The sequence below is a fragment of the Maniola hyperantus genome, chromosome 6 (genome assembly GCF_902806685.2).
Source record: "Maniola hyperantus chromosome 6, iAphHyp1.2, whole genome shotgun sequence".
Lineage (NCBI taxonomy): Eukaryota > Metazoa > Arthropoda > Insecta > Lepidoptera > Nymphalidae > Maniola > Maniola hyperantus.
The window spans coordinates 3896663-3913611 of record NC_048541.1 but is presented as its reverse complement, the minus strand read 5'-3'; the positions used below and the strand labels follow the sequence as shown (position 1 = coordinate 3913611).

The 16949-nt window shown below is 39.0% G+C and overlaps 1 protein-coding gene and 1 long non-coding RNA gene across 4 annotated transcripts in view; one reads left to right on the top strand and one right to left on the bottom strand.

Annotated features, from left to right (window-relative positions):
- Nucleotides 1-2542: 2542 nt before the first annotated feature.
- The window catches only part of LOC117982831 (kinesin-related protein 4-like), a 32871-nt gene continuing 18464 nt past the window's right edge, over nt 2543-16949 (bottom strand). For 2 of the 3 annotated variants that reach the window (XM_034969264.2, XM_069499218.1), the window contains 15 exons: nt 16697-16871; nt 15491-15623; nt 15202-15301; nt 14196-14226; nt 13602-13713; nt 13034-13093; nt 12048-12087; nt 10849-11014; nt 10273-10369; nt 8750-8921; nt 7614-7809; nt 6521-6641; nt 5711-5796; nt 4891-4983; nt 2543-2749 (listed from right to left, as the gene is read on the bottom strand). In XM_034969264.2, coding sequence (XP_034825155.1) covers nt 2609-2749; nt 4891-4983; nt 5711-5796; nt 6521-6641; nt 7614-7809; nt 8750-8921; nt 10273-10369; nt 10849-11014; nt 12048-12087; nt 13034-13093; nt 13602-13713; nt 14196-14226; nt 15202-15301; nt 15491-15623; nt 16697-16871 — 1723 coding nt within the window. In that variant the 3' untranslated portion in view covers nt 2543-2608. The remainder of the gene's footprint in view (nt 2750-4890; nt 4984-5710; nt 5797-6520; nt 6642-7613; nt 7810-8749; nt 8922-10272; nt 10370-10848; nt 11015-12047; nt 12088-13033; nt 13094-13601; nt 13714-14195; nt 14227-15201; nt 15302-15490; nt 15624-16696; nt 16872-16949) is intronic. The other variant, XM_069499217.1, reaches the window with a different exon arrangement.
- On the top strand, nt 3101-3353 carry LOC138402505 (uncharacterized). Its single transcript, XR_011236880.1, has 2 exons — nt 3101-3183; nt 3282-3353. It is a non-coding gene; the product is annotated as an uncharacterized lncRNA (long non-coding RNA).

The following is a 16949-nucleotide window of genomic DNA, read 5'->3' as shown; positions in this document are numbered from 1 at the left end:
AAAGTGCACTCTATAGATCTCAGCCTTAGTGAAGCAGCAATATAACCAAGCAATGTCAAATGAGTTCGGTGGCTATCATTCACGGTTGAACACTGAGATAGCGTATCATCTCGCTGGTTATGCAACTGTGGTTGCTTATTTTATGTGGGAATGAGCGGAGTAAAGAGGCCTAATATTATAAACCTCTCACCCTAAAGTCGTTAAAAGATCTTCGAGTTCGTTCCATTTGGGGTGAACAAGAAACTATCGGATAAAAATGAAACAAACCTTCATTCTCAGTCAATATAATACATCAGAATATTATGTAATGCAATGTTTTTATAATTAGAATTCGTTACAATCATCATTCCTTAACGTCTCATTAAAATCAGTAGTTTATCAGTAGTTCAGGCAAATTATTATTCAAGTTAGCGGAATTCTTAGATCTTAAGAAGTTAAAATTAGCAAAGCTGATTGAACAGCACACGCTGAAACTAAGTACAGTGAAAATGCTCACCTTGCGTCAAATATTTGTATGCAAACGTCATTCGCGAGTACCTACGTTATACGTAATGATTTCAAATACCAGTGGAGCCACCAAGTACAAAACAGCTTAGTACACCTTACGGTACCAAGTGGTACGTTCGATGACTGAATTGGACTAGCCCCCGTTCCCACTTGTCGTTTGTAGTTTATCGCTTGATGTTCCAGTGGCTGTACATTTTGAAACAAAATCGGTTTCCAACAAATGTGAATAGCTTCATATAAAATGTTCTGCCCCTGCAACATCCGACAAACGACAAGTGGGAACGGAGGCTAGACCAATTCAGTCAGCGAACGTACCACTTGGCCTATTATGCAATTACCGATTTTTGAGGGTTTTCATATTAGATATAATTATCGTAGTTCGATTCAAATTTTTAAGTGACTGAGAAGTGAGCTGCGAACACCTTACAATTCAACAACACCGACTACGTAATTCAACCAAAATTAGTAATATGTTTATATTACATTAAAGTAACACTATTAGTTATTTAATCATATTGCGTTGACCCAGTGTTACAGTCTATCGTTATCATACACCAAGAAAATAAGTTACGAAATCTTAGCACAAAACGAAAAAGAAATAATTGTGTGTACCTAGTATACAGTTTCAGCGGCCCGATACTTTTTTCAGCGAACGAGAAAAACATAGACCCAAACTTTGATAAAGCATCTTTATTATCATGGCTAGACATCTTTGGCTAAAGATGTACCTAATAATTGTAACTATGTTATTCATTGTATGAAATGCCTTTCGAATTATGTTGGAATGTCTATTACAGCCTTTTTGAAACGGATTCAGTCAGGGGCACTCATCTCCCAACCCAAATCTGTGTATATAGTTGCTTATTCTATCAACGTTGGTTAGGTAGAAAACTTTTTGGCTTCTGTCAATTTTTCGACTAGTGTACAAACGAATATGCCTCATTATTGCGAAGAAATAAGTGACAAGAGTGAGCGCCCATAATTATTATTTTTCTTTATTTTCTAAGCACCATCATAGCCATAAAAATTAACAAAAAAATCTATTAAAAAAAATTAATCTACGAAATTGTAACAGAAACCCAGAGTTTGGTTTACAAACGAATTAAGTACAAACTTATGTATTTAGGATTTTTTTTATTTACTGGAAAACTTGCAAACTTAAGCATGCAAAAGTAATAATGTATAATGAATGATAATTATGTTTTAATTATAAATCGAATTCGACCGTCAAAAATGTACCTAAAGGTCCTTTATTTAAAGTAAAAAAACCCTAGTTGGGCTTAGCGTCGACTAACGACCTGAGTACAGTCGGTAGTATATATTATATTATGTACATTTATAATGAAAATCACTCACGATAGTTTAAACGCTATGTTTTAATTATTGCAATTTAATGTTTGCAACGTCCTGACAGGGCCTCATGTAAATGCTAGCTTTAAGCATCATCCAAACCTGCGACCAAAGTGACTACGAAGCGGGAATGTCAGCCGCGCATCGGTTGCCTACCACGATATTTAATGGCGCCATGCACAGTGCACACCTACGCGACTCCAACAGTTGCACAGGTGTGCATAAGATACGCGTTGTAGACGCTCTCGCATACCCCGTTCATGACGCGCAGGTGTGGTCGTAGCTTAAAGAATCCACAAAAACTGTACATGAACGCAAATGAATATGAAAAAAAAAAACAAAACAAGTCCAGCTTCTGAAAACTTTTACAAAAATAATTAAACTACTAAACTTTATACGTGGAAAGAAGTTAGTATAGCGCCCTCTCTGTTACGTAATCCCATACAAATTATAGAGAACAAAATCCAAGTGGGCGTTAACCGTTTTGAAGCACCAACTAATCACAAACATGTTTTCATACAAAAAAAAATTCAATTCGAAAATGTTTTCAAAAACATTAGAAATTCAGTTAGAAGCCCTTTGTGATTGGTTGGTGACTCAAAATGGTTAGCGCCTGCTGAGATTTTTGTCTCTTTAATTTGTATGAGATTAAGTAACAGAGAGTAAACTTTAAATTCTTTCCGCGGATAGAGTATTACTAAAATATTATATTACAATCAGATTAAAAGGAACACTAAGAGTGTTTTGTACGTCAGTTGAACTGCTGGGGGGGTTGCTCGTTCTCGCGGTTGTCCGTGAGCGCCTTGCCGCGCTTCTCGCAAAACTTCACCAGCCTCGCGTTCATTTTCTTCAGTTTTTGGTTCTCCTTCATGACGTCTGTTATTTGCTGATTCTGAAATTTTATATAATAGTCACGAACACTAAGAGTCCCCGCAGACCACAAACTTTTTATCGGCCGATAGTTTGGTCGGTTTCTTAATCAGTATGAAGATGTAATCGTTATAATTTGCGCACTTACATACATCTTCATACTGATTCAGAAACCGACCAAACTATCGGCCGATAAAAAGTTTGTGGTCTGCGGAGACTCTTATCAAATAAAAAATAAAATCTGTCTTAACAAAAGATGATAGTGATCATTAGGGTTCCGTACCCGAAGGTAGAAACGGTGAAGGAAAACCTCGAGAGGAAACCTGCATGCCTGAGAGCTCTCCATAATGTGAAGTCTGCCAATCCGGACCAGGCGTTGTAGACTATGGCAAAACCCCTTCTGATTTCTAAGAGACCCGTGCTCTGTAGTGAGCCGGCGATCATGATGACCCGAAGGTTTTATTTGACTTCATAGTTGGTGCATCAATCTAATTTTTCGTAGTAAAATGTAAAATGAACTCGGTGGCTATCATTCAACTGTTGATCACTGAGAGGTTTTATTTGACTTCATAGTTGGTTATACATTGCTGCATCAATCTAATTTTTCGTAGTAAAATGTAAAATGAACTCGGTGGCTCTCATTCAACTGTTGATCACTGAGTTAGCGAATCACCTCGCCGCGCCGCGCTGGTATAGGCTTTCAAATGAGCAAAACAAGTAATTTCAAGTTTTCAAAAAACCCCCACATCTCTTTCAGTCCGCGCATTAAAGCGCACAGTATTCACCATTTAGAATTTTTAAGAATTTAATGTATCTACCCAGTGATACTCGCGCCATCAATACGAATTTAATGACGTATCATTTATCAAAATCGGTGGAGCCGTTGAGGATTTACGAGCGCACATAGGAACGATACATACATACGGGTTAAACACTAGTGTTGTTATGGATATCCATATCCGTAACCGAAACTATCGGATATCCGAAATAAAAAAATATCCGTAACCGTAACCGAATCCAAAATAAAAGTTTCGGATAGTTTCGGCTGTAAGAAAGAATTACTTGTATGACAGATTGCGAAACCTACAAGGTACAATTAAAAAGTCGAATATAATCTTATTTGTATTTCATTTTACAGTTCCTTAAAAAATTAATATCCGTAACCGAAACTATCGGATAATCCGAAATAATTTAATATCCATAACCGTAACTGAAACCGATATTATATTTTACCAATATCCATATCCGTATCCGGATCCGAAATTATATATCCATTACTATTAACTACTATTTGACGCTTTGGTTCGTGCCAAGCTAGAAACCAGCGCTTGTATTTGGAATCCATATGAAAGCACTTACACCTTGCTACTTGAAAAGGTTCAAAAAGCCTTTCTAAAGTATTTATATAAAAAATTGCACGGGTATTACCCATTCATGTATCCCACAAAATTTCTCCAAGGGCACTTGGGTTTCCACTCGCTCAAAACCCGAAGAGACTGCGACCAAATTGGTACAATTTGCAAGATTCTTAGGGGTGTGATCGACTGCTCTGAACTACACAAGCTCTGCTGCGTTTATGCACCCTCTAATTACAGCTATCTCCGCCACCGCTCCAAATTTTTCGTAAGTCCGTTTAGTCGCACGGTAGCGCGCTCCAGGTCACCCATACCGCGCACTTTGGCTGGGCTCAACGCGCTGCTGAAGGAGTCCCCTCGCTGTGACATATTTGCTGACAAATGGGCTGACCTCATGGGTCACTTTTGTGAAAATTTATAATTTTGCTTTTTAAAATTTATAATTTAAACAATTTTTGTAAGTATGTTTATGTTAGTTTGTACTCGTAGTTTAATTAGGGTAATTGGCTTTATGGCCGTTCTAATTAAATAATAATAATAAAAAAAAAAATAACATCCCTATTAACCACATAGCCCTCCTTCTGGGCTTTGCCGCAATCGGTAACAGCTGAAAATCAGCGTCGTGCATATTATGTGTGTTAACGCATATGATACAGGACATTATGCTGAGCTGTACAGTTGTACACCCAATTGGGGTGGTGTCACAGGTGAACATGTTACATTTGTACTTAGTTTTTATCTGTGACACCAACAACAAATAAATGCATTTTCTTTTACTTTCTTTCTTAAATAAGGGGAGATGTGTTACCTGCACGATGGCGCTGCCCGTGGCCACGTAGCGCGGCGCCGCGGCCAGCTGCTGCTCCAGCTCGGTCTTCTGTTGCGACAGCTTCTCCAGTGCCTGTGGAGTCATTGAAATCTTGTAAAATACAAAGTACGTACGGGCAGCAACACGCGCTGCTCGCAGTCACAATCGCGACGCGTGCGCGAACTGACTCCCTTGAAAAATGACCCCGGATGGGTTCGAAACTAGTCGGGCTAACGTCGACTACACACCGACTAACGTCGGGCTAACGTCGACTATACACGTCGAGTAAAGCCGGGACAGATATTATATATAATGGATCTGGATGGAATCACTCACGATAGTTTAAACGCTAAAATACAAAGTATACAGTGCGCGGCAGGAAATAATGTACATCGGCCTTTAGAATGACATTTCGGCTTTGTAGAGCGTTGTCTCTGTCACTCATACCTGTGACGTTTTGTCGGTCTCAACGACAGAGACAATGCTCTACAAATCCGCTATCTCTTTCTAAATATCGATGTACATTATTTTCCGCCGCGTACTATAATATAACAAATACAGTTAAGGTATGAAAGGGAGAAACGGCGGGGTGATTACGTAAAACGTTGCAGTAGCGACAGCAGTAGCAATGCGACAGTTCATTTGCTGTCTCTCTTCTTATTTTGCTTTGTGGCTATTGCTGTCTCTCTCAAGCCGCTGTTACGTGTGACGTTTGACAGCAATGGTCACGAGGTTTACGCCTGTCGCAAGCCTGTCGCGAGATACGTAATCACCCCGCGGGACTGGGAAGTAATAGGAATAAAAAAAATCAATTACGTACCATTTTAAGGCGTTTCAGTTCCGTAGCTTGTTTTTCGTCTGTTGCGAGTTTTGAGCTGTCTCTCTCTACCTGGTATGTTAGTAAGTCTGAAACAAAGTAGTAGATTCAAGATTCTGTTTAGTGTTTTATTCTGCAATGAGGCATGTATAGATATTAGGTAAGTCCCTACAAGAGACTTATGTCAAGCAGTGAATGCCTTTTAATTTCTTTATAAGTTAGCCCTTGCGAAATCACCTGGTGGTAAGTGATGATGCAGCCTAAGTAATGGTAACGGTAGCGGAGTAACTTGAAGGGGTGGGGTAGTTTTTATTACACCCATAGCCCTTATCAGTTTCTACGGGGCATCGTCCCGATACGCTAAATCGCTTGGCGGCACGACTTTGCCAGTAGGGTGGTAACTAGACACGACCGTAGCCTCCCACTAGACTAGACCAGAGACAATTTAGAAATTATAAATTCCCGAATTGCTTCTGCCGGGAATCGAACCGAATTTATAAGACCCAAAGATTTAAGAGAGCACTCTATCGGTTGATGACGAATACTGGTTAAAGCGTTTACCACCTCTGTATTGTATCGTGTGAACTGTATCTGTACCTGTGAACTCGAGTGAGTGAACTCTGGGTTTGATCCTGAACCAACGATAATTACGTCAAATATTAGGCTATGGTGACGTAAAATTATAGAAAACTAGGGCTACCTGCGTCAAATGTACTAACATTTTACGCCTGCCAGTGACGTCGACACCTCGCCGTTTTGTTACAAGCATAGTAAGAAGTTCCCTAACTGTCGAGAACTGTGGTATTGACTCACCATCGCTGGTGTTGGTTGCGGCGTCGCTGGAGAGGGACATGGGTGTGCGGCGCTGGTCATGGTGCGCCTGGCGCCGCAAGCGCAGCGCCGCCGCCGTGTCGCCGTGCTCCACCAACTTCGCCTGCGCAAAAATGTTTAATAAAAAAAAAAGAAAAAAAAAGAATATTAGCCATGTTAAATGACTAATATTCCCCTTTCCTCTCCAACTAAGCGTCAGGCTTGTGCTAGGAGTAGGTACGACAATAGTGCAACGGGCGGGGTTTGAACCGACGACCTTTCGGTTTTCAGTCCACTCCTCTACCGGTTGAGCTATTGAGGCTCTTGTTGGATATAACGATAGCTCTGTATCATCATCGTCATCATGATCAACCCATCGCCGGCTCACTACAGAGCACGGGTCTCGTCGCAGTAAGAGAAGAGTATACCACGCTAGCCAAGTGCGGATTGGCAGATTTCACTTACTTTTCAGAACATTATGGAGAATTCTCAGACAGGCAGGTTTCCTCATGATGTTTTCCTTCACCGTTACAGCAAGTGATATTTTAATTACTCAAAAAGAAAGCTCTGTGTGCTTAGTGATTATTACATCTCACTAATGCTGACAAATTTCGAGCGTCGAAACAATTCAGCGTTAAAGTAAAATCTACTTTAACAACCGTGTTTTAAAGATCAAGTTTGTTCCGCTACATTCAGCGCTCCAAGCGGAAACCGTGCGTTAGATTCAGCGGTACTGACGGTTGGCACCCTTCGTGTACGAAATCCTAAGAACGCAGAAATGGGCACTTTTCACGCATAATACACAGAAACCTGTCCAAAAACGTCCGCTGTGCCAGATACTTCTTTCCACGTACATGCAAACTGTGGAACCAACTCCCATCGGCGGTGTTCCCACTAGATTACAACATGGGGTTATTCAAGGGGCGGACCATCAAATTCATAAAAGGCCGGCAACGCATCGGCGGTTCTCGGTCAGCGGTGCTGCAAATGTTCATGGGCGGCGGTAATCACTTAACATTACGTGACCCGCCAGCTGGTTTGCTCGCTATCTCTATTAAAAAAATAAAATAAGAAAAGGACATGCGTGTGTGCGTACCTCAAGCGCCTTGTTGGCTTCGCGCAGCTTGCGGCACTGCTCGTCGCGCTCGCGCAGGTAGGCGGCGCACGTCTCGCACTCTTCGTCCAGCTCTTTCACCCGTTGCCGCAGCTCCTCCAGCTCATGCGAGCGCTGCCGTAGCTCCTCCAGCTCACGGGCGCAGACGGCCAGCGAAACGCGCATCGCCTCTAATTCTCTACAAAAGTATTATTGGAGGGAATATTGAATCGAAAAAGGAGGTGGCTCTCAATTCGGCCCTTTTTTAAAGAGAAGTTTGGCATTTATCATCATCAACCGATAGACGTCCACAGCTGGACTTCCACACGCCACGGTCTTGTGCCGCCTGAATCCAGTGCCTCTCCCTGGGCTGGCCTGGCCTGGGCTGGGTTTGATGTCGGCTGTCCACCTACACCGCTGCGCTTGCCGGTGCGAGGTCGCATTCCAAAAACTTGGGACCTCGACGTCTATCAGTTTTTCGAAGTATATGCTCTGCCCATTGTCATTTCAGCTTCGCAACCCACTGAGCTACGTCTGTTACTCTGGTTCTCCTAATTTTTGATTTGATCACATAGAAAAACTCCATTTGATTTGAGATTTGACATAACTATTACTCAATTTGTTAAAAGATAAGGAATATCCAAGCAAATAAGAGTTATTTAGAAAACTAGTACATAACAAATAACTATAGTCATGTGTGTTGCCTCATCCCTCCATAAAATTTCCTACTTTTGCATACAAATCAGTACACAATTCAACTCCTGTTTGGTTCATCCACTTTTATTTTCTCTCCGTAAGAACCATCCTCGTACTTCAAGGAATATTATAAAAAAAAGAATTAGCGAAATCGGTTCAGCTGTTCTCGAGATTTGCGATGACCAACACATTTAGTGAATTATTTTTATATTATAGACTAGATGGTGCCCGCGACTTCGTCCACGTGGAATCCGGTTTTTCAAAATCCTGCGGGAACTCTTTGATTTTCCGGGATAAAAAGTAGCCTATATCCTTCCCCAGGGTTTTAGCTAACTTTGTTCCAAATTTCATCAAAATCGGTTAAACTGTTGGGCCATGAAAAGCTATAGTAGACAGACAGACAGACAGTAAACCACAAAATGAGTCTGATGTCAAGAACTTACTTATCTTTGGATGGATTTTTGTCCAGCGCTTTCTGCATCTTCGCCACGGCCGCCTGGAGGTCCTGCTTGCGGTAGCGCAACTCTTCGATGGTCTTCACCAGTTTCTTGTTCTTCTCCACCTCCGCATCGTACGACATCCTGTCCACGACCACAGCGTGCAGGTTCGCCCAGTCTGAAACAAATAAATATTACAGCAAAAAAAAAAAAGATTCCGACGAATTGAGAACCTCCTCCTTTTTTGAAGTCGGTTAAAAATAAGCTGAAACACCCCGGCTTTGCTTGAGTGATAGATAATAGCAATGATGGATAAACTTTTTATAGCAACTAGCTTATGCTCGCGACTTCGTCCGCGTGGACTACAAAATTTCAAAACCCTATTTCACCCCCTTAGGAGTTGAATTTTCAAAAATCCTTTCTTAGCGGATGCCTACGTCATAATAGCTATCTGCATGCCAAATTTCAGCCCGATCCGTCCAGTAGTTTGAGCTGTGCGTTGATAGATCAGTCAGTCAGTCAGTCAGTCATTCAGCCAGTCAGTCAGTCACCTTTTCCTTTTATATATATAGATTACTTTTCTGGAATGTTGTAATCTTCAGCCAACAAAATTAAGTCATAATGAAAAGTACTATAAATAAAATAGAAAACAATCCTAAAAAAATGTATGACGGAGAATATTATAATTTTTTATATCATCATCATCATGATCATCATGATCAACCCATCGCCGGCTCACTACAGAGCACGGGTCTCCTCTCAGAGTGAGAAGGGTTTTTGGCCATAGTCTACCATGCTGGTCATGTGCGGATTGGTAGACTTCACACACCTTTGAGAACATTATGGAGAACTCTGAGGCATGCAGGTTTCCTCACGATATTTTCCTTCACCGTTAAAGCAAGTGATATTTAATTACTTAAAGCGCACATAACTCCGAAAAGTAAGAGGTGCGTGCCCGGGATCGCACCTCCGACCTCCGATTGGAAGGCGGACGTCCTAACCACTAGGCCATCTCAGCTTTTTATATAGCCTGTAAGAATAATATAATGCGCCTGAACTTACAAGTCCTACAAAATCCATTGAAAACACGGCCAACGTGGTGCGCCGTCACTCAAGACTGATTAAACTTAGACATCACAACATGGCGGAAACGATTTCCCTTTGTTAGTTCGGATGCATTATTTTTATTTTATTTTCTTTAATGGGTTTACCAACAGCTTAGTCATTTACAAAAACAGTCACAAAAATAATTTTAACTATTTAAAATACATTCACAAAATGACAAGCTTATTATAGGCAACCACAGCATGCATAAACTTATCATACATTTCTTACAAAACATACAAAATTAAATTAGATTACATATTAAATACAGATTAATGATTATTATTTACATACAAATACTTGTTGTATGTAAATACTTATTTATTTAATTATTTTTAATCATCACTTCGCACCTATTGCTTCGCACCTATACATAGCTATGCGAAAATTTCTTAAAATAAATCTATTTTTATGACAGACATTACCTTCATCAGTATTAACGGATGCGTCCGCAAAACTGTTAGCTTTACTACAGTTTGGATTGACGCTCGTTAACTTGTCCTTCAATTCAGCGACAATGCTCTGCAAAATTGAAAGTAATTATAAAGGTGAACGCACACTTATCCGAGTCGAACGCGTCAAACGAAACTAATTTTAGAATTCTGTATATGAAATCTCATGAAAACTCGCACACTTCTCCGCGTCGAATTGTAAGAATCTGCAAGAACCCCAGAAATACCTAGACGAATTCGGATGACGTCATCGAATTCGGCGCGGTTTATGCGGTCGACTCGACGGATGTACTCGCAGTCTATCAGTTGCGTACGACAGAGGAACGTGAGAATACTATTTTTTCATTGTTTAAAAAAGATGTGATTCTAATTAGATAGATTCTAATTAATTCTTGAAGGTGAAATCATAGAAATATAGGACTACATTAGGGTTACCAGCGTCAAATGTATTAACATTGGACGCCTGCCAGTGACGTCGAAGCCTCGACGTTTTGTTAAAGTTGCTGCCGTGAATTGTGTCGCAGGCATCAGCTAGTAAATCAAACTTACCTCTAATTCACGCTTCTCGCTCTTTAATTTCAAGCACTGTTCGTCTCTCTCGCGCAAGTACTGCGCGCAAATCTCGCACTCTTCATCGACCTCTCGGTACTTCTCTTTGAGCTCTTCCAATTCTTTGTGACAAGACGACAGTTGCTTTTTTAGTTGCGTTACTTCACTGAAATGCAGTTGATTTTTTAAAATATAGACAAAATTAATGACTGTTTTTTGTTACTGTAATGTAAAACGACAAATACACTTAATTACATATTGGTGCTATATCGGTTCACGGAATATAGGGCACTCTTTGTTACGGAATCCCATAAAAACCGGCCAAGTGCGAGTCAGGCTCGCGCAATGAGGGTTCCGTACTACAGTCGTATTTTTTCGACATTTTGCACGATAATTTTTATTCTATTTTATTCAAAAACTATGATGCATTAAAATAAATAAAAATCTGTTTTAGAATGTACAGGTGAAGACCTTTCATATGATACCCCACTTGATATAGTCACTCACTTTAAAAGTTCAAAATACAAATTATTAGTTCATGACCACAATTTAATTTTTTTTGTGTGATCTAACCCTAAATTCACGGTTTTCATATTTTTCCCCAAATGTCAGCTATAAGATCTACCTACCTGCCAAATTTCATAATTCTAGGTCAACGGGAAGTACCCTGTAGGTTTCTTGACAGACAGACAGACAGACAGACAACAAAGTGACCCTAAAAATGACAAAGACAAAAAGTCAGTGGTCGTTAAGAATATTGAGTGACCAACCAATCACAAACGAGCCTACGTTTTCCGTACTAACTTCCGTAAGAGACAAGTTTGCACGGAAAACAAAGGATATGCGTAATCTCCTAAACTAAATGGATAGGTAAAATCAAAATCTAGTGCTATCCTCTTCTGCAGGGAGTATTATGAAAGAAAATGTTAAATTAATCGTGGTGTGTACCCATTATCTACATTAAAATATGTCTTTAAACCACGAAAAAAGCTTAAAATCATTAGTATTATGAAAGAGATTTGCAATATATTTAAAGGTGTCATGTTAGTTCAGATTAGTTAAAAGATAGTTTACAACAGAAATATTAATAGTGTAGTTTAGTTTAAATCTAATTTAAAGTTATTTGATGAAAACGCCCACAGAAACGAGACAAAATTATTCCTACGTAAACACAAAATAAATAAAAATAAAATACTGACCTATCGATGCTATTATTGCGTGAAGATTCTCGCGAGTTTTCTGAAACAAAAGTTACGGATTACATTTCTTCAAAACATGAAATGAAATACATTGCTATTCCCTTTCATAATGCTCCTTGCGGACAACGGACGAAAAGGACAACATTAGATTTAGATATATCAATTTAGTTTAGTTTACAGAATAAGCCACAGTTGTATCTTGATCGCCCCAGATGTTATAAATAACGTGATCCTTTACAACCAGTGCAGCAGTGGCGTGAAATAGTTTATAGACTAGCGCTTGGCTGCAATCAGACCTGCTGGCAAGTGATAAGGCGCAATTTATACGGGAAAGGCGTAAGACAAAGCAGCGACGTCTGGACTCTGGATACGACCAACGGATAAGGCAAGAATGCTATTTAAATTATAGAGAAGATTTGCCAAGGTGTGTCAGTATACAGAGTAATTTTGTTTCGATAGCATGTCTTGCTATCGAAACAAAATTACTCTGTATTATACTATATATATAATTAACTATCTGCAACTTATTAATGTGCAGAGACACTGATAATATTGGGTGCATCCTGTATGGAAATTGGAACAAGAGCATAGGTTTTTTAACATAATAGAAAAATGATATGAATTTCCTGATCGTTTTTCTACAGTGTATAAAATGTCACAAGAATGTTTCCACATTATATTGTCGAAAGTAAATCACGGTCTTCAGAAACAGCATACAAATTGGAGAGATTATTGTATGATGATATCATCACGCATTTTCATCACGCTGACGTGCCGCGCCTTTACCTTACGCCTTTCCCGTATAAATTGCGCCTAAGATGGAGCGCGCTTGCCTAGAAGATGCCTATTCTCTCATGACTTTGAAGGTGATTCATAAACACAAGAATATAAGGCGCTGATTTTCAGCTGCGGCCCCCAGATGGCAGCAAGGAATTGGCGGTTAGTTGTGTTGTAAACATTGATTCGGTAATGAATTGCATGCATACGTGGTCGACGCTGACGCAGTGCGGTTGCGGGGGCGAAGCGGGAAGCGGGACGCAGGAGATCTAGGAATACGGCGAGCCAATTAATATTATGCCGATTAAGGATAGGGATTTTAAATAAGTCTATCGTAAATACGGAATATGCGTGAGGTTGTGGTAGTGGATAGAAAATTATAATATCCAAACCGTCGTTTAAAAAAATACTTTATGGTTAAATTCATAAATGCGAAAGTGTGTATGACTGTTAACTTTTCACAGCCCACCCGTTTAACCGATTTTGAAACAATTTAGTTGAGATAGCTTGAATCCCGGACACAGGCTAATTTATCTCATGGAAAATCAAAGAGCTCCTAGGGAATTTTTACAAAAACCGAAATCGAAGTGGACGCGGGCATCATCTAGTTCTAGTACTTAGTAAATGGGATAATTTTTGTTATTTTAAAAATAATAATAGCGAGCAACGAGCAGTTATGTCAGTCCTTTTTTCACGCAACGACGGATTAATGTGACACCAGGCCTGCTCATCTCCCATCTGTTGCTCTGTGCGGGGCATCACAGGATAAAGGGTTACCGCTCGTGTCGGGCGTCAGACGCACGCTGCGGTGCAGGTCGTGCACGCTCTGGCGGCGACGGCGGTGAGCCTGCACGCTGGGACACCGGGCCTGCTCCTCTCCCCTTTCGCTCTGTGCGGGACATCACAGAGTGACATTCATTACTGCTCTTAAAACACCATCATGGATCATAATTTCGATCAAAATTCCCCGCCACAGCTTTTATAAGTCATACGAGTAATACTCGGCAAGAATCTAGAGGTATGACCGATGCCAGATGATGCGCATAACGGAGCACATATACCAGACCAAATATACACAAATTAAAAAATATTGCTTACTAAATATCCCTCATACAACGGGACACTAAACAGGCCCGACAAAATATTGTTGTTGAATGTTAAAAAAAGAAAGGCAAATGTACAAAGCTGGAGCGGGAAGTTATCTTAAATATTGTATATTATGATTTGCTTTAATTTGAAATCGTGAAATGCTTGTAATAATTTATGTAGTTCTATGGAACAGATTAGGATGAAATTGTCTCATTTTGTCTGATGACGTCAAATTCTATAGAACAAAATGGGACTTACCTACAAAAATTTATAAAATCTTACCTGATCATGCTTCGATAAGAGACTGTCGCGTCTGTAATAACAATAAATTCAAATTATTCTTTACAATCGAAGCCTTTTGATTTACGCTCTGTGGACCCATGCGGAGTAACCAACCCAAGAATAAAAATAGAAGCAAAATATGTTCGAGTTTCTAAAAAGATTTTATTTATTCATTCATATCCTTCCGGGGTTTGATCTCGAACTTTACAGAGTTATGTGCGTTTTAAGCAATCAAATATCACTTGCTTTAACAGTGAAGGAAAACATAATGAGGAAACCTGATAGTTCTCCATAATATTCGCAAAGGTTTGAGAAGTCTGTCAATCTGCCAGGGCCAAACCCTTCTCATAATGACAGGAGACCCATGCTCATAGTGAGCCGGCATTGGGTTGATAATGGTACTGATTCTGAAAATTGGGAGACCCATGCTCATAGTGAGCCGGCAATGGGTTGATAATGGTACTGATTCTGAAAATTAGGAGACCCATGCTCATAGTGAACCGGCATTAGGTTGATAATGGTACTGATTCTGAAAATTAGGAGACCCATGCTCATATTGAGCCGGCATTGGGTTGATAATGGTACTGATTCTGAAAATTTTAAAGTGTTCGCATCATCTTTTTAAAACTACTAAAACAATCAGTTTGACGTGAGCTACCCACAAATTAGTCATTATTTTGACTAATTTCTTAAACTGGACACTTTCAAGTAAACATTTTTAATATAAACCTGCGAAGATGATATTGCTAAGAGCGAAATTGGAATGCCATAAGTCTACTTTGTCGTATTCGTTCACAAATTGTGAAAAACCAAATTAAATTTGAATTTCGCGGGCAGACCCATGTCTTGGGCCTTAGTAGCGTGCACTAATATTTAGAGTCTTTAAATGTATAATTCATATTCCGTCCATTTTTAGCAATATTAAAAAGAAAAAGATGCAGATACTCTAAATTTAGTTTAGAGAAAGACAACAGAATCAGCGTCAATGATTCACATTATCACTTACCCTCTTTGCATGAATACTGGCGTGCTCCTACTGGAGCTGTTGCCATCCACGTCCATGAATACATCTTCTGTTATCGAATGAGATATCAACACAGCTTGCTCTGTGAAAGTATCCATATATTGTAAAGCCGTAAATGTTTGAGCGGTTTATAAAGAACCTAACCAAATAGACCAAACTTTCAAATTTACAAGCATTTAGATACAAATCACATCAAAATAATAACATATTTAAAAAGTTTGAAGAACTTTACGAGCATGAGAAGTAAAAAGATATATTTTCGCACACAAACCTTCGTTATCCTCGGAAAACATTCGTTTCGAGTCGTGAATGCTTTGCCGGCGGCGCCTGACCGTTTCAGTCACTTCAAGGGACGGGCGGCGCTTGTTGCTTTGCACTTCCTCTTCCAAGTCAGTTATTCGAGCCTAAAACAAAGGAAAGAGACCAAAGACTTAATATATTAATTAGGCCGCGCACATTAACAACCTTTGATGAATAATAATAACAGGGTGAGCACACAAAAAGTAATCGTGAAAATATTAGCTCAACTGACTCAGCTCAGTTTGTACCAATGAGGAAGTTTATATACAGAACTATCGTATTTCTATACAGTATGGGTATTTTATAATATTTCAAAAAAGAATAAGACAGCATTTCCGATGAAAGCTCTCAGTCGGCTTGATTTCTGCCGACATCTTGAACTATTATCGTATTTCAACAAATGAACACAAAACTATACGTATTTAAGGGCCAGCTATCGCTTGAACTATGAAATTCTAAGATTTAAAGCTCCAAATTTACCATCATAGGACGAACTTTCATGTAATTGAATACATGTTTAAAATAAATCAATCTTTCGTATTGACCTTTAATGTATCATATTTACAAAATCTATTTTATTTATTTTGTAGTGTCCAATCTCCCGCACCTAGTTTTAATTAAATAAATAACAGACTCAACTTTGAAGCCCTAAATCTGTCCTTGAAAATCATCTAATTTACTGGAAAAAAATACCTGAATATCAGAAATATAGTCTTATTGGCTTATAATGTACTAGAATATGGATTTTTAATCACATTACTGGGTAAAAAAAAGAACTGTTGCCAATTTTCACGAATTATATGGCTAGTTTAAGACAACTTTTTGTATTGAATAAAACAAATTCAACCAAAAATTTATATCAAAATAAACTACGTTCTTTAACAAATCTATTTGTATAGTTTTGGTAACAATCTATTTATTTGATCAAGCGTAAAAAAATTATAAACATCACTCTAAATTACTATAAATAGCCACGCAATGGCTTCGTTCGTATGGCGGAGCGTAAATTTGTAAACCGCCTCTTAAACCTTCCTCTTGAATCACTCTATGTATTGATGAAAACCGAATAAAAATCAGTTGTTTAGTTTAAAAAAATCTAAGCGTATAGAGAGACGGACGGCGGGAAACAACTTTGTTTAATACTATGTAGAGATTAATAGAAACAATATCTACTTACCTCCAACAAAAGTTTCCCATTTCTTAGCATTTCAATCTCATCCCTAGAGGATTTCATATCATTCATTAATTTTTCATAGTCAGTCTCCAACGACTTGTATTTCCGAGTTAATTCCTCCAATTTCAAATCCTTCTCACAAGTTAATTTGTCATCTTCTTCTTTCTGTTTTTGAAGTCTAAAACCAAAGTAAAAATGTGTAACGAAAAATTTTACTTATACCATACTTCAAACATATTATAATTAAAATAGATGT